Source organism: Mugil cephalus, chromosome 2 (genome assembly GCF_022458985.1).
Source record: "Mugil cephalus isolate CIBA_MC_2020 chromosome 2, CIBA_Mcephalus_1.1, whole genome shotgun sequence".
Lineage (NCBI taxonomy): Eukaryota > Metazoa > Chordata > Actinopteri > Mugiliformes > Mugilidae > Mugil > Mugil cephalus.
This window is the reverse complement of record NC_061771.1, coordinates 15,419,618-15,440,632: the sequence shown is the minus strand read 5'-3', so window position 1 is coordinate 15,440,632 and position 21,015 is coordinate 15,419,618. Positions and strand designations below refer to the sequence as shown.

The 21,015-nt window shown below is 43.4% G+C and overlaps 2 protein-coding genes across 6 annotated transcripts in view; both read right to left on the bottom strand.

Moving 5' to 3' along the window:
- The window catches only part of npnta (nephronectin a), a 47,978-nt gene extending 40,132 nt beyond the window's left edge, over positions 1–7,846 (bottom strand). For 2 of the 4 annotated variants that reach the window (XM_047579037.1, XM_047579038.1), the window contains exon 1: positions 7,487–7,846. In XM_047579037.1, coding sequence (XP_047434993.1) covers positions 7,487–7,557 — 71 coding nt within the window. In that variant the 5' untranslated portion in view covers positions 7,558–7,846. The remainder of the gene's footprint in view (positions 1–7,486) is intronic. The other 2 variants (XM_047579039.1, XM_047579040.1) reach the window with 1 other exon arrangement.
- A 5,773-nt stretch (positions 7,847–13,619) lies between these two features.
- gstcd (glutathione S-transferase, C-terminal domain containing) overlaps positions 13,620–21,015 on the bottom strand; it is a 54,003-nt gene continuing 46,607 nt past the window's right edge. For both annotated transcript variants that reach the window (XM_047578594.1, XM_047578595.1), the window contains exons 11-12: positions 16,050–16,119; positions 13,620–13,979 (exon numbers count right to left, since the gene is read on the bottom strand). In XM_047578594.1, the coding sequence (XP_047434550.1) occupies positions 13,795–13,979; positions 16,050–16,119 (255 nt within the window). In that variant the 3' untranslated portion in view covers positions 13,620–13,794. The remainder of the gene's footprint in view (positions 13,980–16,049; positions 16,120–21,015) is intronic.

Here is a 21,015-nt window from a genome sequence, read left to right as displayed (position 1 = left end):
AATGTCATAATGAAAAGCAGGGGTCTTTTTAATGTGGTTTGAAGTCATTTTCTCTGCAGTACAGAGAAAAAAGGAGGAATTCACTGAAAGTTTGCTTTAGTACAAATAAAGTAAAGGCTGTTTTTAAGCCATATCTCACTATCGCTAAGTACTAACGGGATTTTTACTGCATGAAAATCCCCATTTTGGGATTTTGAGACATATATAGAACTAATATGGGTCAAAAAAGTGTGTAATACATAACTGCTTTTTACTATCCATGAGGGACCCAAAATCTCCAATCAGGCGTAACATTATGACCAGCTGCCTAATATTGTGTAAGTCTTGTGTGTACTGTAGTGTCTGGCAACAGGATGTTGTTAGTGGGGGGCTTTGGGTGCTATGGGTTGAGGGGAGGGCTTGTTCCAGTGCATCTGGTGAATTTGGAGGCCAGGTCAACATCTTGTGCTGTTTTTCGTATTTTTTGAGTTACTCCTAAACTGTTTTTGTGCGTCCTGCTGGGGATGGCTGTTGCCAACAATGAGTGTTATTGCTATGGGGAGGTGGTGCCTGGTCTGGTCTAGGTGGGTGGTACATGTCTAAATAAATCCACATGAATGCCAGGTCCAAACATTTCCCAGAAGAACAATGAAATGTCACAAGATGATCAATGCTATTTACAGTGGTCATAATGTTATGGCTGATTGGTGTATATCTTAAAAGCACTAAAATTGACCCAGTCTACTGGAAGTCTAATAGTTGTCTACTGAACATCAGGCTATCATGACAAAAAGTTTCCTAGTTTTCTTTCAGTTGCAGCCTCATTCATAATCTAAATATAACCAGTTTAATAATACAATATTATCGATTGTTGCAGATTCATTAGTTTGTTGTCTGATGGTTCCAGCTCTACAGCAATTAATATAAGGTCTATATGAAGAGTGTCAGGTTGACTTTTCACTGCCGCTGCAGCAGATTATCTCTGCGTCGCGGAAGCGAAGCTGATAGCGCATCAGTTTGTGTTGGTTTGTGCGGTGTCAGACTGGAGACTTGCGCTGAAAGCCTGCCAGAGCCCATTTGAATTCAGCCTTCGGTGTGCATCACCGCGTCACTGACACTCTCACATCTGAGAGCACCGCTTTGCCGTTGTGCTCCTTGTGAGTCTTGTGAACGCGATTAGGAACGACATACTTCTGGATGTCCTTGAAAACACAATATTTCCATTCACTGACAAGTGTAGGACAGTGGCAGATGTTATCGTCCCCGCTATACAGGGAAGGAGCAGGTAGTATTATACACATAAAGGTTATTTCCCAGCACTGCAATTCCTCTAAGAGAAATTATAGCCGGATGTTCTTTTTACACCATGTTCCATTCTGCTCAGGGTAAGAAATAGATTCTTGGCAGCCGGCTCATGTGGATTACCTTTTTATCTGTACCAAGACCGACCACATATTTATGGAGAAAATGGAGTGAAGGAATGAGTCCATTTAAGGATACTGATGAAAATCCAAACCGCATACTTTAAGCGCCTGGCTCTGGGATGCTACCTAAAATGTAGCAAATAATAAATGAGTCAGTGGGAAGGCAAGAAGTGACTATTCCCACATTGCAATTGAAGAGAAGGACATCTTGAAGCACTATTTCATTGTCATTAGAAGAAGCAGATGAGCGTATTGCATAGATCACTGTATAAGTACGACATATGGAAAACTAAAGGTGCTGGAAACCCTGAAAAAAAAAAAGAAAAATGAACAGGAGTTCTCTTGATTTTCTTGCTTTGGACAAAAGGCGCCTTCCTTCGTGCCTTGATGAAGTGAGACTGTCACTCAGCATTCAAGGCGCATCGCGTGCCACTACCCCTGCCTGTTAGTGTCTCTATGCCAAGATGAGGAAATGCTAATGTGTGCCCCCGCTGCCAATCAGCCCATTGGGGAAAAAAAAAAAAACCCAGATGGATGCTAAGTGAAAGTGGCAGACCCAGGGAAAATGTTTGTCTGCTGCCTGGCAAAGAGGAGCGCAGTCAGTCAGTCAGTCAGGCAGGAAGAAACCCCGAGCTCACCGTACGAGAGGACAGGAGAAGAGAAAAAGAAGAATGTAAATGAATGAGGAAAAAGAAATAAGATGCCACTAACCCTCCCTGTCACATGCACACTGGAACCAGATGTCCCTCATCGCTGAAATCACTTGGAGGGCGGTGACGCCTTTAAATACCTCTGACAACCACCCCACGACATTTAAGTGATATTTAGATTTGCTGCCTCGAGGCTGAATTCCTCCTGGCGTTTTGATAGATCTCTTGTTAATTTATTCATCGGCGTCCATAAGGTAATCACCACCATCGAATATGGAGGCATCGGTGGGGGGGCTTGATGACTTTCCGCCGCTCTGCTTGCACCTGTTTCTCTACAACCTAATGACCTCATATCTGTTGCACATTACAAAAGAAATTGCCACGTCTAATGAGACGCGGTGCGGAAGCTTCCCATTACACCATCGCAGTCAACAACTTTAGGCTTTCCAGTTTTCTGCCGCTGTGCCATCTAATTGTTAAAGTGCATTCCCCGGTGGAGGTTTTGTCTTCTTCAGTCTTCAGACTCTCGGAGTGTAACAGACTTGGGCGAACGCTGAGGCTCTGTTGGAGGGCTCTGTTGGAGATGTGTTAATTTCACACTTGCAGTCATTTCTGACACTTTGCGTGTGATTTTGGTGGTGTTTAGCACCAATCTAGAAATGTTTTTCCTTGTTTTTGTTTGCAAATTCTGTCACTTATTTTCACACTTTCTCCTCTTCAGCCGCTCGGCTGCGGAGGAGACTCTGAGTATAACGTTCAACTGACGACTGACACATGTTTAGACAACTGGTACGGCACAGAACAGCACTGTTCTCCATATCCCTAGCCAGTGCTGTCTTGCCAGCTGACTGACAGAACGTTAATCGTCAACAGTTTTATGCAGTCAATTAGTTTTGAGCAAGTGACACAGAGCATCCACGGACATTTATTGGTCTTCTTCACATGAGCCTCGTGCCATAATTGAGCCATGGCTCCAACGTGGGAAGCTGTGTTCACAAAACATTATATTACACCTGTTAGATGACTGCTGCTGCCTCGAAGCCATCATGGCCTACAGTTTAGCAAGCTAACGGGCGGCTAAGGAAACATTAATTTACCATCCACCTCTGGTGTTTCTGAAAACGTCAGCAAGCGCGTCACAGCTCATGAATTCTCGCTCATGCAAATCTTCACCTTTAAGGCTGCTAATACCACAAGTAAGGGTTTTTCATAGGTCTCACATTTTCTGCAAAAAAGTAAACTGATCATCTTTAGGCTGTGGACTGCGACGAAACAATTTGTATGAAAACGTCATCTTGATCAACATTTGAAAATTACACCAATCGTGCATAACGTTATGACCACCTTCCTAATATTGTGTAGGTCTCCCTTGTGCCTCCAAAACAGTTGTGACTCATCAGAGAATGGACGTGGGTCCTCTGATGGTGTACTGTGGTGTCTTGCCTTTGGGTCCTATGGGTCCTATGGGTCCTATGGGTTGAGGGGAGGGACCTCTGGATCAAGATTGTTCCAGTCCATCCCACAGATACAGTACTTGTCATTTTGGGATCTGGTGAATTTGGAGGCCAGGTCAACACCTTGTCTTTTGATGTGAGGGTGGCTGCTGCCATCGAGGAGTGCCATTGCTGTGCGTTAGAGGTGCCCGGTCTGGTCTAGTTAATTGTCACAAGATGATCAATGTTATTCCCTTCTCCTGTCAGCGGTTATAATGATATGCCTGATCAGAAAGAAGCAAATTACAAAAGCGTCCATAAAACACAGAAGATAAACAAAGGAGGAAGGATTTGACTCCTGAGGGATAATGGGAGAGAGGCGTGTGGGAGGTCTGTCCGGTGTAGTGAGAGCGATAAGGACACAGGAACCTCTTGAGACGCAACAGGTCCTGGGTTACTGAATCAAATATTTCCCTCTAATGCTTTCAACTACACCCACACATATAAATCTACATGCATGGCGTGAATAGAGGGTGGTGTTTCCTGCTCTCGCTGCTGCTGAATTTAGCCTCGGGCAGTGTTGCAATGCCAACTTGAAACTGATGATTTAATACAATTCATCAGCCCACCGTCTCATCACACCAACGCCACAGTGGTGTCAGACAGACATCGTTCATTCGTATTTGTCGCAACCAACAATGGTAACTACTGTACGGTGACATGATTTTCTTCCTGAAGGAAGAGCTGGCATATCGAATGCACGGGAGCATAATACCTATATTTATTAAACCTGAAGCCCTGAATAATGATCCTAAATTGCACTAAGCCTCGGGGGAACTCAGGCAGATAATTATTACCCTTCACGCTTGCTGTGTGACACCTCTCTCGAATACGGGCTATAAGACAAGGTCCCTCTCTCAGAACCTGCGAGGCTGGCATCACAAATTGGGACGCCATCATTCTTCCCTTGTTTTACTACATAGCTGTCCCATCTCCCTCATCTGATGATAAACAACATTAAGCCCAATATGAGGCGTAGTGTGACAATCAGGGCCGCGAAGGTAAATATTCGGCATTCAGAGCGATTGTTATTTAATCCATCCATCATCCTCACATGACCCACAGCGAGACACGAGAAACGTGACAGCTGAATGGATTTTTTTTTCCCTCCCTCACGAGAGCCTATTGATGCTAAATTCTGCATCTGTAGCATCTTGGTGTCAAAGGCTTGCTCGAACCTGCCGAGCTCAGCTGAAGGCATGAGCGTGCGGAGTCACAAGGTGTCTGCCGTCTTAATTAACCACCTCAGCTGCGAGCAGCCGCCAGGAAACCATCACATTAGCACACAGCACCACATTACCACGCTGACACACATCGAGGCAGCAATGGAGAACGCATCGCCCTGATAACTGTAAAGCACTATGTATACACAACACTGGAACAATCCTGAGTGCACCTCGTCTACAGCGAAAGTGCTTAGATGACGGCTTTTTCTGCTTTTCCACCAGTCAGTTATTTTCATTGAATCGTTCAGTGCTAAGTATTTCCTGCGTCCTTGCGTCGGGCCATGCAGTGCACTGTGCAGCATGACTCTGACAACAGGCGGTAACAGGACCTCACCTATTGAGGACATACAGTAACTTGTCAGTGTCTGGGCCTGCGCCTGCAGACGTCCATCACACACAGTTTACACTATATGACTAAAGACCTTGCTAGTTTACTACATATGTCCATACTGAGTTTCTGAACGTGCGAAAATGATAAAGTCCTGCAAGACAACACCGTATGGGCGAGCTCAGATCTCAGTGAAATGTATTAAACGTGTTGCCACTCTCCGTCAACCTCATTGACACCAGGACAGACGTGTGGACACTGAGAAAACTCTAAATGTTTTATTTCTTAATACATGCTTCCGGCTTCACTTTCCACACCAGATGACTCTGGCAATTTTTTTCGCTCTTATTCTTTACCCCTTAAAAGCACAGAAGTGGCTCTGATATTACAATACCAACACAGTCTGGCACCCGTCCACGGCTTCGGATTATTACTGAGCAGGTCTGGTATGTGCTGCTTGGCTGTGTTAGACTTAACAATTTAGTGACATCACTGGAGAAGAATATCCTCCACTGTACTGTATGTGTTTCCTTTCACGTTGGCAAAGTCTCTTTCCTGACATGAAGCTGACAGATTGATCCCTTGTCTAGCACAGAAAATGACAGTAACAACTGCACAGTATTTTTAGAGACAGATTTTAAGGTAAATTGTGTGTGGCTACGGCACCAAATTATCTTCCCAATGATTGCCGTGAAGGACCCTTCAGGATTAGATGGATAAGTCTGTTAGGAATGCTCCCTAAAAGCCAATAAGTGAGGAAGACTAGGTAATAAATTGCTTTTTTGCTTGCGTTCAGTCTCGGGGGATATTTTCTCAATAAATTAATATTGAAGCGGAGTCTGAAGCCAGAGCAAGTTCATGCCCATAAAAATTGGCAAATTATGGCCACGGAGACAAGCCACTCCATCAGCAGGGAAGTTAATAATGCACAATATGCTGCTGCTTGGTTAAAGTAAATGATTATTACACACATGCAATGCGTGAAATAAACTTTGAGCCCTACACATCTCATCAGACCACAGTCTGTCACGCAGATATTAGCCACGGAGATCAAGGAGAAAAATGTCCCAAATAACAAACGATGTGTGTTGCTAAATGCTAAACTGCACTTTTCTGCAATATATCCCCCTTTTCATTCTCTGCAGACACACTTTTACTCCTTGCTAAAACCTTTGATACATCCAAATTGCTTCTTTTGAAATACCTTGGAATGCAGCAGAAAAAAAGAGCCCAGGAGGAAAAGAAATGGCTTCATATAGCTCCAGATGTCAAAATCTGTTAGCGAGCAGGTGAAATGGCACTCAGTTGGACAGGGCTTCCTTGAAATGCATGCATGTTATTTCAATAACAATTACCTCCAATAATCCTCAGTCCCTCATTCATTCGGGGGAAAAATGTTAAACATGGATTCAATGGAGGATTTGACTCTGGAGCTGAGGCTACAGAGATTCTTGAGGAAAAAATAAAGCACTTGGCTGTATTCTCTGTTAGAGATGTAGGGAATTTGGCTGCAAGACTTTGTTTGTGTAACTCTTTCACCATTTGGATGGACTTCAGTTAGATTTCTTTTGCCACTCCAGAAATCCATATCAATATGACGCAAATAAAACATGAAATGTAATTCAATTCTTTGCAGTCACCATGCTAAATTCAAGCAGCAAATTAATATTTGGCCTAAGAACACAACTGATGCAATTACTGCAATGATTTCATGGAACTCTTGCTTTTTATAGAAATGAGGCTGGATTAGTCCTAAATTACAACCTGGCTTTATTTATGGGCTGTTGTAAAAACAACAAAACAAAACAAAAAAAGCAGCCACCATCCATCATGTTTAACTAAGATGCACCTATGGGCAGATCGAAATCTCGGACACACGTGTGCATTCTTGAGAGTCTGGCACGTCTCCACACACTTCACGGGATTCGTGTCAGGACATGGAGCACAGCAACGTGCTGTCACATCACTTTATAATCAGCCTGATATCTGCACAAGACAAGAGGAGCTTGGCGTGATTTCTGCAAATGTAAACACGGCTCCTGCTTCAAAAGAACCCCTGCTCTGGTGCGCACAACAACCGGTCTGGATGATGCGCTTGAATTAGTGCTGTGTTCATGAAAAAGAATAAACAGATAGTGTGGAAGCGATCAGGTGGAGATACACCGACCCAGAGGGAGCACTCACGGAGAGCTTGAGCTCATATCTTCACAGGAGCAACACGTTTTCTGGTCGGATCTGCTAGTATCTCACTTTGCTTCAGTTTTCAACCCTTCAAGCAAAGTACTGCCTCCAAGCAGAGGCGCTGCTTTAACTGGAATACCTTATAACGTGAAACGATCTAACGTGTGATTCGTCAAATTCAGACTCGCAGATCATGCGCCCCTACCTGCCGTCGAAGTCTGCACTTGCTGCAAAAAAGCAGCAATGCAACAACATCAACTTTATCCATAATTCCATGATTCGGGAGTTGTGCGTCCGCGCCGCGCTGCTTTTCTCCGTAATCCAAACGCACCGAGTTGAGAAAACAACGGAGAAAACAATTACAGAAAAAACAAACAGCGGAGTTTTTTTAACGCGCGCTGGAGGTGCACGGGCAGCAAGGGTCTGCAGGCGTCCTCCAGACTGCTCATCTGCGATACTCGGGAGGTACGGGAGAGAAACCAGCCCGATGCCTGGAGGCAGAGTGACTCCGGTGTGTGCGCGAACGTGTGTGGAGCGGGACGCACTCTGCCGGGAAGGGAGCGCACAGCTCCTTCTCTCCCTCTCCCACTCCCGCCCCCCTTTCTCTCTCTCTCTTTCTCTCCTCACAAGTTGAGGCAGCGGACTCTCCAACCAGAGTCACACACAGCATTCTTATCTCGCATCTTTCCTGTATCCAGCGGTCCAAACAGCAAACATATCCAGCCCATAGAGCCCAAGGCAGCTAACTTTAGGTAACATAACCCCTACTCGCACGTGATTAAATTTCGTCCATGTCCGTGATTTGTAACGTAAAAATGACACCGCGAATTACCTACCACAATTCCCGTAACACAGAGATGTGTTACTGATAAAACAAATCCAGTGCGAATCGACATCTCTGGAATTTAGGGGGGAGTTTTTCATTTGTCGTGACTTCTGTTTGATTTGCGTTTCTTTTGCTTTTGCCTGTTGTCACTTAAGGATTATGAAGGATGTGCTGTAATTCAAAGTTTGCACACATGTTAGAGCTCAACGTGGAGAGCAGGCCAGGTCATTCGTAATCTACTCCCAAATCAAAAATCAAAAACATATTTTATCATCCATTATGATTTGCAAAGTAAACCTGTCTTTGACATGCAGTTGAGTGAGGCGGAAAGTAGCAGAGCCACAACAATGGAAGTGAATTTGAAAAACATGAGTTTGTTTATTCCATGTGAATGCGCCACTTGAAACAGTGTGGTAGGGGGTAATATTTGAATCACAGGACTTCCTCAGGTAAAACTAATCCCCTGTGAATAGAGATAGAGAGCAACTTCTGGGTTTATTTGGTCTATCTGCCAGAAGCCATGACTTCTTAACAATTTGTCACTACATACCTTGTCCACTCAGTTTCTCACACAATATTTTAATCACATTGGTTTGTACACCTATACTGTATGTGGCATATATTGACAAGCAACTGAAACTAGCGCCCTGAACATATGGTACATCAGCAGGCTGCATTGGTAGCTAATAAGGTATCGTGTAGAGGCAGCCTGTACATTTGCCACAGATCCAACAGTGGACCACATGCTTTTTCTCCAGTTTGAGAGCCCGCTTCATGAACCCATGCACAAACCTCCCACAGTTTCCAAACTCCAGGCTGCGGCACCCAAATCACAGCGTTACAAGAATGTAATGTCTAAACCGTGACACCAGCCTGCCACCGTACACAAACTGTGAAGTCCTCTTTGACCCTACAGGATTAAACTAATGGCACCATCCATTCATCCGTTAGCTAAACACTTAATAGATGGATGGATGGAGCGTCTGCTGGGCAATAACTATGTGCACCATTAAACTTATCACTCCAAACCATGCTTGTATAGTTACTTTGATTCGACCAATGTTGAAAAAAAAAAATCCTTTTTATATGAAAATAGCAAGGTCTTGTAGCGTTTCCACTGAAACAAAAGGCTATGAAACTCCAGGTATGGCATACAGATAGCAGAAGTTAACAAGAACATAGGACTAAAACTCCAGGGTACAGGAGACAGTTACTTACTTACTAAAGTCACGTGAGGATGTCACCATCTGGACAACAGCAACAGTGCATCAAAGCATGTGTATTTTTCATTTGAGACGGATGGAATCAAAGAATGATGATCCTAAATTGGTATTCTTCAACACCAACGATGGCTCTTCCACTCAAGATAAAGCTACGTAGCTAAAGAGTTAATAAAAAAAAGATTTGGGTGGAGATGTCCAATATAGATTTTTTTTTCATGTATTAATGAATCACAAGTTCCTTCTTAAACTCAACTTTATTATGTAAATGTACCCCACTCCTGCTGAGTACATCTCGGAGTTGAGGTTTCTGAGGACTGTACTAGGCTATTGTAGGTATTAAGTGCAGAGGACACCTAAGTAAAAAGCACAGAGATGGATAAAATGGAGAAACCACATCGTCTCTCTTTTTATTATTTTATTGCATTCAGATCTGAGACTTAGAAGCCCGAAACGTTCTTGTCTTGGATGAAAACATCTCCAGAGTTGGTGACTTTTAACCAATAAAGAGGCATCTTCCACTCCTGGTGCTTGTTGTGAAAGAAATGCACATCATGCACTGGAAGCCCTCAGTAAAAAGGAGAGAAAACATTGGTAGTTACAATTCTGAATCCCGTGCTTTGCCATGAAGACCCTAGCACACAGTAAGATAAATGTATTTTGGAGTTGCACTAGGATATTGTGTTTGAGGAGATTTACTTTCTTTTCGGTCAAGTCCCTTAAGGGGTGAAGTAAAATATTTAGACTGTGAATTCAGAGAGAGATTTGTTAACTTTTTCATTTTTTATTTGTATTGTCCCCAGTGATCAATGGCAGGGCGGCTTTTCTAGAAGACACAACTATATGTATCGTCTGAAGATAAATATTCACACATTAAAACAAATTACTTCCTGGTTGCTACAAGACTTATGGGAGCAAAAATATATGTATTTTTTTTTTAATCCAAAATAAAGTTTTGTGTCCGTTCTTTATTCTTGTTCGCTGGGTACCTGACACCAGATTACTCACACGTAGCTCCTCGCATGCTTTGGAAACGCTTTAATTAATTGCATACTGCAGCCTGCTGAGGCACGCAGGTGCATCGGCCACCCAGGTAGACGTTGCCAAGGCAGTAAAGACAATGCAGCAAAAAATTACTGGGGATGAATTTGGTGAGGACACAAACGTAAGCGGAGCAAAATTCTAAATGAGTGGTTTGGTTTGACGAGCACTTTAATAAACAGAGAGGCTTCCGTAAGAGGCGCGTGACTGCAGTAAAGCACAAATGATCTAGCTTTTAACTGAGATGTTTTCATAATGACTCCCACAGGGCTAGGTCTCCGCTTTTGTGTGATATTTTGTCTGAGAAGCACAAACATGTCTTCCCATCAGCTGCACTCCACCCGGCCACACTTGTTGAAAACTGAGAGCTTTAAATTTCTTGGATTTCATTATTCTTATTCTTTCACAAGAGGATATGTCTGATTATATTAACGTGGTTCGCTGCCTGACTCACAAGCAGCACTTCATATTCTAAGTCCGCTGAACTGCGCTTCCTGTCTGGGGTCAGAATCATAAAAGCTTTTGACGTGACAGCCTTTGCGCTGTGAGAGTCAAATCTGTCAGTGAAATAAGACGAAAGAAAGAAGGAAAGAAAGAAAGAAATGGAAACAAGCCTGCACCATTAATTCGTGAGATGAATGAGAGGAATGTTTGATATGATTACCTCTGCTCTTTTGATTCATGGCAGTGTTCCCCTTGTTACACCCTGTCACTGGTTTCATAATAAATCTAGGAGGTGGCACAGAGGCTTCACATCAAGTGATCGGAGAAATGCCGCCTGTAAATAATTACACTATCAATCAAACTATTTCCACGAATGGGCCGCAAGACTGTGATTCCGTCATTTATTATATTTAAAAATGAGCTATGGGTCATGCAGATCTCCCAAATCATGCATCATTCCCAATAATGTGTAAGACTGAGCGTGGGAATTTTAAAACGTGCGTTTAATCAGAACTCAAAAATGTGTTGTTGTGAGTGGGTTCGAAGTCATTTTAGTTTGGTCTTCTGATACAGATCAGCTTTACTTGAATGAATGAAATGAAAAATCCTGCATCCATCCAGCCTGGAAGCCTGTCTCAATTACCTCCAGCCACACAATGTTCATGGATGAAAGTTAAGCTGTTCCTCACATGCTGATAATGCCAATCTGATGGTCTGGGTGGGCCTTATCTACGTGGTGATGAACAAAAGAATAACAGTGATGCAGTCATTCACATCATCAGAGTTTGTTTTGAATGATCTGTCCCAGATTGGTTTTAGGACTATCTGAATGCATGCAGAGGATTTTTTTCTCTCTCTCTGTTATCAGCTGAAACGCGCCCCATCAGGAAATCACAGCGGCGTGTTACAAGATTTGAGTCTGGTTACAACAAGCCGGGGGAATCCTGCGTCCACCTAAAACCAAGTGTTCCCTCCTTACTCATACATTGTCGGAAACTTATTCCCTTTGCTGACATTTCAGAATTTATCATCCTCAGTCTGCGAATACTTGGACGCACCTTGGGCTACATTAAGAAATTGATCTGGACGCAAAGGGCAACACTTTGTATCTGTAGCATTTTAGCTGGAATCAGTAACTTCCCAGAAAATTAAGTAAAGCATCACCACATGTGCTTAAACATTTGAAAGAAGAAAAAAAATACTACCAGAAAAGGTTTCTTTCACAAATTCACACACACAAAAAAAGTATTTTTGGGCAAACTCACCCTTTAATGGACCCTTTGGATGGGAAACAAAAGCAAAATGAGACCTGGGATTATGTACAGGCGACGTGTGACACAGCACTTCATTCAGGAGTTTTGTAATTATACTAAAGGTTCATTAAAGCAATGAAAGGTATGCATCACATTTAAGAAAACTGAGAGCAGGCTAAAACCCTACTGTTGTACTATATTTAATATCAGTAGTGGTAGCCTTGGTCAAATGGGGAGGAGACTCAATTATGGAGCGGACAAACTGCTGCAGTTTGCCTTCCTCCCAGAATTTACTTCAGGTTCAGCTCATGTTAACTATTGAATTGAAAGTTAATCGGCTTATATCCAGCTCGGTACTACACTCAGAGAAAGGTCTAATGAGGTGACTCATTAAAAAAGATAAAAATAAAAGGGCACACTGCACCAGTTTTCGTCCAAACAAAGATTCCCGTTTCCCCCCTGCAGGTCTTTGGCTTCACTCGACTCACTTCACAACTTGAAATTCTCCACTTACGCATGCAAGACTTAAGTAAAGCCCCCGCCCATCCTCTCCTTTGTATCCATATGCATTTCTATAATGCGCACATGTGCAGAGCCACAAGCGTGAACAGGGAGTGTGCTTTTGAAATAATTCCAGTCCATGGAAGGAGCTGTGTCTGTGGCCATTCAGCTCGGGATAGATTGAGTCTGCAGGCTGAATTCAGATGAGCCTGACGCTGGAAATGAAACCTGCGTCTCTCTCTCTCACTCTCTCGTCGTCTATACTTTCAGCGTGAGCAGGAAAACCGGCTCTCCGGCTGCCTCCCCAGATTTCTCAAGCAGTTGCTGTCAAAGGTGACAACGCAGGATTTTTTTTTTTTTTTTTTTTCAGAGAATCAGTTGAACAGTTTCACCAGTGAGAATGGAGGAGCTACAGGCGCACCGTACGGTGAAATACAAAGCGTATTGTGTGATTTTTCGGCTACAAGGCTCAGAACAGGGGCGCATCTAATCAAGCGCGCTGACCTTTTCGCCGGAATCATAAAATATTCATTGCTCCTGAGCATATTACTGGTTGCATACCGCATTCACGGCGCTTCTTTGCGAAGAATAATCCGGTTTCTGTGTAGAACCGTGACAAATGCTGTGTTTCACCTGATACGAGTTTAAATCCAATTTCCTTTCTTATATCCACATCACTCTCTCTCTCTCGGCCTATCACAAAAACCCAGCAGACGAGAGGCTGGCGGGAAGAGATGGAGGTGATTCCCCATCTCATCAGTTTTTCGCACTGAATCTGTCCCTTTCCCGTTAAGCAGAAGGAGCCGGGTGGCGAGCGCCATCGCAGAAGGCTGCGCTCAGTCTATTTGCAAAAACAGCATGTTGGACGTATGGTGTGCTTAATTCTCAATGTGGGTGAGTAAGTCCTGCTGCTTCTGTACACGCTGACAGCTTGATCGCACAGTTTAGAGAGGCACACTACTTGTGCTGTTCAATAACACAGGGAGAGCGCTCGGCTAAAGTTTAGCTCATCTTTCCTTTTAGCCAACAAGAAAAAATTATGGAGATGACTTCTGTTGTCTTAGAAATAATATTTTATTTTCTGAGGCCATTTTTCACAAAAAAATTAGATAAAAATAAAATGAAATTTTGAGGGTGGATAAAAAGCCAGGAGGCACGGAAGGCTGGGAACGTCATCAAACCCCCGACCACGCTGAAGGTGCCCTGCTGCACACCGGAGCTCCGAGTCCTAATTACGCACCAGTGCTTGGCCGTCAGCGGCTTCTTGTCCGCTCTTCTGCGGCGGCCTTCCCACCAGCATGTTGTTCTTCGGCGAGCAGCTTTCAGGCTCCATGGTCATCACCCGCACCGAGTATCCGTGAGTCTCCGCTGCCCACGACCGATCCAAGTCCACCAAGCCCATACACTGTTTACCTGCAGAGGTACGACAAGAAAAAAGGTCACGGTTGAGTATCAAGCTCTTACTTTCGCTGAAGGATTGAACCCTGAACACAAGTAGACGCAGCTGCAGCCCGACAGACACTAGATGTTTTTGATAATCCTGTGTGACTTTTTTTTTTTTTTTTTACAGATCCAAATTATATTTACTGAGCTTAGTCAAATGGTATCCTTCCTCATTAATCGTTTGAGATGCTCTTTTTAAAACAAAAACCCAAAATCGTTCCACTGAAGCTGAACTAAAGTGAGGTTTTGCTGCTTCTCTCCGTCATAACTGATAAACATTTTGCCATTTGTTGAAAAACAGATGGCACAGAAAGGGGTGAAGCCATCTCAGCAGGCACCTTTCACTGTTTCCCACCATCTCCCTGTTTACTGCCACCAAAAAAATCAATAATCACCAGATTACGTGAATATGTGCACAGAACAAAACCTAATATTTATGGCAACGACTCCACAAACTTTGTCAAAGGAATCAAAAATGTGTGTGGGCGACAAAAGGAAGAGAAACATTAATTAAGTTTGCAGACGCTTCTCCTGTTTGCGTTCTAGATGCCACAGTTAACATCAGATCATAGTCGGCTGCTCTGCCGGAAAAGTGATTTCACGTTTTGAGGGAATACTTCCATCTCGATGCGAGTCTCCCGCGGGGTAATAGCGCCTCTCTTCGTGGGGCGGTAGGGGTCAATGAATGGTTTGATGAGTAGAGAAATGATCTAGATCCATCCTTCACAGTCGGGACTGACATTTGAGATGGTGTATCACCGTCATCAAAACAAAATATCTTCTGAAAGAAAGGCAGTAATCCCTCCGATGGAGTTTATTTGTAGACGCTGCAAAACGCGTAAGCTTTTCTGGCATCTTCCGACCACAGACATTGTTTTCCTTTCATTAGTCACCCTCATGTGTGCGTGGTGTATATGCTGGCTAATCTCAGCCAATAGGAGCATTCAGTCAGGCTTTAACTCAGCAGAGTGTGTTGCAGAGCTGCTACACTGGTTTGCACATCGTCGCCGTTATTCTACTTCCCAGCATTCCTGTGCATCGGTGCACAAACACACAATCCACGTGGATTATCACAACTGTCTCTTAGGATATCCTTCAAACGTATTATGCAGTTTAGTTCGGTGGCAGGTGGCAGGTATGCTAAATGTGAGCTTTGGTCTGCCATGTTGCCTAGAAGGCCACTTTCCTGCTAGCAGGCTCAGGAGAGATGAGATCAAACATGGTTAGAAAACGTTAGTGGGACGGGCTGAGCTCCGTTAACTGATACAGAGCAGAGACCGGCGTGACAGACGGTGTCAGGTACATATGAAAGGGCTTCAGACTGACGAGGCATCGGGGAGCCCGCTCCGAATCAGAGGGAAGCTTTGATAACCCAGAGAGCTATCAAGGTGAAGAAAGTTCTCAACTTAATGAAACACTGTACAAGCTTCAGCACAGGCCCAGAGGTTTCAGTCTGACAAAACACTCTCCCCTGAATCTGACAGCGCTGATCTGGCAGCTGTTCACCGCAGCTGTTTTGTCACGCAGTAGAAATCCCTGCATTAACATTGCCCAAAAAAAAAAGAAGAAAAAAAAAAAGAAAAGGAACAAAAAAAGTCTCGCCAGTCTGAGAAGTACAGCAGTGAGGTCAGCGCAAGTGTAAGAAGAAATCTGTCTGGAAACACAATTTCACGGCGCGCTCTGTTCTGATTGAGCACGGTCGGGAAATAGGCGGCCGATACTTTCACTCTTTCACAGGAAATGATGTGGACATGTTTTAGACACTGTTTACATTCTTAATACTACCGAGGAGGTGTCAGGTCCTGAAATCAGTCATAACAAACAAGCAGGACCAGGAGCCTCACATCACATGATACAACCTGAGAAGTGACTGGATCGAACGCACCACACAAAACAAAAAATGTACCACCAGTAGATTGTGCTGCTGTAATGGACACACTGATGGTAGCACAACAGTTAATGAACAATAATAATAATTTCACTGCTGAAAACATCTAGTCCTGAAAATGACTGTGAATGTGTGACCACTGTAAACCGTACCGATGAGTCGCCGGTCAGGGGGGAGCTGGACAGCCGTCTGGTCTGCGAAGCGGCAGAGGATCATGTGTTCCTAAAACAAAGACAAAAAAATCAGTACAGAAACTCAGTCTAAATATATCATCACTGCCTCTACAGAAGCAGCAGAAAAATCCCAAACTACACTCACATGCCACTTTATTAGTTCAATTGCTTGTTAACACAAAAAAATGATCAGCCAATCACATGGCTGCAATTCAATGCATTTATTCATGTAGAGCTGATCAAGACACCTTGCCGAAGTTCAAACTGAGCATCAGAATGGGGAAGAAAGGGGATTTAAGTGACTTTGAATGTGGTATGGTTGCTGGTACCAGACGGGCTGGTCTGAGTATTTCAGAAACTGCTGATCTACTGGGATTTTCACACGCAACCATCTCTAGAGTTTACAGAGAATGGTCCCAAAAAGAGAAAATATCCAGTGAGCGGCAGTTGTGTGGATGAAAATGTCTTGTTGATGTGAGAGGTCAGAGGAGATAGTAGGGACTGGTTGGAAGTGATAGAAAGGCAACAATAACTCAAATAACCACTGGTTACAACCAAGGAATGCAGAATACCATCTCTGAACGCACAACACATCAACCTTGAAGAAGATGGGCTACAGCAGCAGAAGACCACATCAGGTGCCACTCCTGTCAGCTAAGAACAGGAAAGAGAGACAGTTCACACAGGCTCACCAACACTGGACAATAGAAGATTGGAAAAACGTTCCCTGGTCTGATGAGTCTCGATTTCAGCTGCAACATTCAGATGTCAGGGTCAGAATTTGGCGTAAACAACATGAAAGCATGGATCCATCCTGCCTTGTATCACAGTTCAGGCTGGTGGTGTAATGGTGTGGGGGATATTTTCTGGCCACACTTTGTGCCCCTTAGTACAAACTGAGCATGGTTTAAATGCCACAGCCTACCTGAGTGTTGTTGCTGACCATGTCCATCCCTTTATGACCACAGTGGACCATCTTCTGACTACTTGTAGCCGGATAATGGACCATGTCACATAGCTCGTATCATCTCAAACTGGTTTCTTGAACATGACAATGAGTTTGCTGTACTCCAATGGCCTCCACAGTCACCAGATCTCAATCCAACAGACCATCACCTTTGGGATGTGGTGGAACGGGAGATTCTGATCATAGATGTGCAGACGACAAATCTGCAGAAACTGTGTGATGCTATCATGTCAATATGGACCAAAATCTCTGAGGAATGTTTCAAACACCTTGTTGAAAGTATGCAACGAAGAATTAAGGCAGTTCTGAAGGTAAAAGAGGGTCCAACCTTTTACTTACAAGGTGTAGCCAGTATGGAGAGAGTGTTAGGGTTAGGGTTAGGGAAATCACAGCAGCGGCACGGCTCTAAGGATGTCAGTCATTGAGCTACTTCAGTCCAGACCGAAGTATCTGGACGGCTGCTGGATGGACTGCAATGACACTTTGAATTTAAACATTGCCAAAATGTTTTTCCTCAATAATATGACGTACATGCTTGGTTTGGGACAACTCTCTCAGCTGAGTTTGTATTTATTTGTCGGCTTAATGACTCTGAAAATGAAATCATCTTTTGTCTCAGCAAATGTACAAACAACCTGATATGTGGGTACAGATTAAGTTGTATCTGTGTAGGATGTGTTTTATATTCTTTGCATATTGTTCTGTTTTATTTTAATCTTACTGTGTCTTTTAACTGGAACGTACGACTGAGACTCACATCGTTTAGGTCAAAACTTGGGAAATGGGTGTCGAAATGAGATCACACACAACACTGGTGATTTGTTGCGGTTGTTTAAAGCTGGATAGACACCAGTGTGATGTCACATTACATCCCACTGAGATACTGTGTGAATGGAGCTACTGTGAGACTATGAGACTTCTCGAGGGATTCATCCTGAGGGATCATAAGTCAGAGCAATGCGTGACTAATTTCCTTTTGACATGGATATCGTTACACATAAAGTCAGAGCAATTTACCTGATGCAAATTTAAGCAGAGCCTATGTCAGACAATTCAGTGAGCATCAATACTTGTACACTTGTGCGTTGGCATTAATCTGCAATGGGTGAGAAAATGCTGTTTTGACCAATCAGATTTGTGCGGCCTGTATTTCTTGGGATGTGCGTGTCAGGCGTAGACATAAAACCACACAGCTACACTGTATTTACGGTGCACTTCTCCAACGCAGAGGCACAATTCAAGTTTTATTTAGTTTAAACCTCAGCACTGTTCACACCCTCTCCTCTGTTTGTGACATTTTTACACTTTCAGTGAAGACATAAATTAAAATGAGATGGCACGTGAGCTACGAGCGCTGGCACCACTGTGCGACACCAGATACACCAATCAGTCACAACTCACAATATGATGTTCTGCTGAGAAACCTTTGGACCTGGCATTCATGTAGATGTTACTTGGACTTTAGGGGTGTGCAAAGCATCCTGTTTTTGAATAACAATCAAAATAGTTACACAGTGAGTTACACTTCTAATTTAGGATATGTAAGTATTCTTTAATTAGCCATTATAATACTTAAGGCTGTATATGCAATGTTGGTTGATGTTTTGCATTAATGCAGCTAATATAGGTGATTTAAGCTGACTTGAAGGGGCAGAACATGACTGTCATGATGATTTGGTGCTTGTGGGAGCTGATAGGAGACTGTGGCTCAGTATGTAGAGCGGTTAGTGGTTTGATCCCAGGAATGTACCACATGCTGAAGTGTCCTTGAACAAGACACTGAACTTCTGTGACTGTTTTGAGTAGCAATAGGTAGAAAAGCGCTATACAAAAGTCAGACCATTTACCTTTACCGATAGACAATAGTCTGAATTACCGAGCTAACAAACGAATGGTAACATGAGAGAACCTGACTGCAGAATTCTCAGTACTAATGTAACGTAATAGAATAATCTCCAGGTCAAACTAAAAAAAAAGTCTAAAAAGTCTACAAAAATAATGATGCATTTAAGTCATGTTCCTTCCAGTCAGAGCCTCTTCTGTTGAGTTGAGACCTGAACATCACTCAGTATTACTGCGGTCTCATGAGGAAATGCAGCTTTTTGATAGGATGTTTTTCTTCTTCTCAAATACAAATAATTTGAAAACTATTTGTTCGAAACAAGTAGTATTCATAAAGAACACATTATTATATTATTATCATAGGTGGATGATTGCAGATATCATCCACCTAGACCAGAACAGGAACCACAAGCCTCCGGGATGAACTGGAACCAGCGTGATCCACAGAGGCCCCTCCCCACAACCCATAGGACCCAAAGGCCCCCACTAACAACAACATCCAACATTACCAGACACCACAGGACACCCTCAGAAGACCAATGTCCATTCACTGATGAGTCACAACTGTTTTGGAGGCACAAGGGAGACCTACACAATATAAGGCAGGTGGTCATAATGTTATGCCTGATTGGTGTAGACTGCTGGATTGGACTGGATGCTTACAAGTACTTGCAACCTCAGAATTCTCTACATTTATGCATGTACAGTTGTACATCCCAGATATGTACAAGTGATTAATGTTCTTGACTAAATTAAAGCACAAGTATAATATTCGTGGTTACATTTGTCCACTTTCCGGACTCCAATGATGTTCATTTATATGCAAAAAATGCAAATACTTTTAATTCTGTATCTGCATCCCTGTAACCTTCCCAGACAGGGCAGACGAACCCGGATCATTTATTTCAAACCAGAGGACAAGCGTTTCCGTTCTGCTTTTACCCTGTTATGGTTCACTGGACAAGTGACTCAGGAGAGCGGTTAGTCATCTCTAACCTGCCACTACTTTAATTGATTCTATTCTTCACTCCGCGGGGTCGGCACTGAATGCAAGGCCACGGAGCAGGTGCTTAAAGTTAGTGTTGAGCACCAATATCTCACACCATTAGCCTTTTATTCCGGCCGTACACCATTTGTCAGCGCGCTGTCATTCTGTTTAACTGCCATGGTTTAGGAAGGACAACGGCGGTTCTGCTATAAAACAATGAAATGCAGCTTTTATTTCTGCAGCCTGGGAGGATGGAATCAGTGGGGTTCTGTGCACTGAGCCCAAATACCAAGCGTGGTTGCTGAATGCAAAACCACAGGGACAGGCAGATGAGAAGCAGAGCTCAGGTTTAACGTGTCTGCCGGTTTAAATAGAATATGGATTCACCCCGCTGAGTTGCTCTGTGTTTAACTTCTGCCTTCCAGAAACCGGGCTTTTTGACAAATGGTAGAAAAATCAAAACTCAGTATGAGGGAACACTTCAATATCCCCCCGTCTTGTAAATAATAAGCTATCATCTGCGCCTCTCGAGCCATGTTAAAATCTGTTCTACAGGAGAAGTCAGAGGTGGTCCGATGTTGTGACATGTCAACTCTTAAGGTTGCTATGGTTAGGACCTGCAGCGACTTCTGCTCAGAGTTTCCCCAGGGGCACTGACAGGTCCCATACATCATCGTGGGATGGGCCCTCTCCGAGTACAGTGGGACGTCTGTGCTGAGCGATAAGGGATTGAGAGAGGGCAGGGGATGGGATTTTTCTTGTAAGTGCCTGGGGAATCTTTGTTCCCGAGACCGTGATAAGCGATTTTACTGTTTTAGTGTCTACTAAAATAAATATAAAATCCGAGCAATTTTATAGACAGAGGGGGAAAAAAAGGGAAAAAGCCATGCACATGCCAAGATAAATAAAGCCGCGCCAATTTGCTTTTAATGGTTTAGTTTTTTTTTTTTTTTTATTTGGAACACGAGTACCCCAAAAGGAAAAGCTTGCAAAGACATGCACGGTGTAGATGAAGAGATTTGCGCATTACTAAATGAATACATCGCATCTGGATCTGTTGGAACAAATCTATTATACTAGTCATATTGTGGACTGGGAGGAAAAAGTGGAAAATGGAAATAGGTGAGAATGTCTGGAACGTGGGGCTG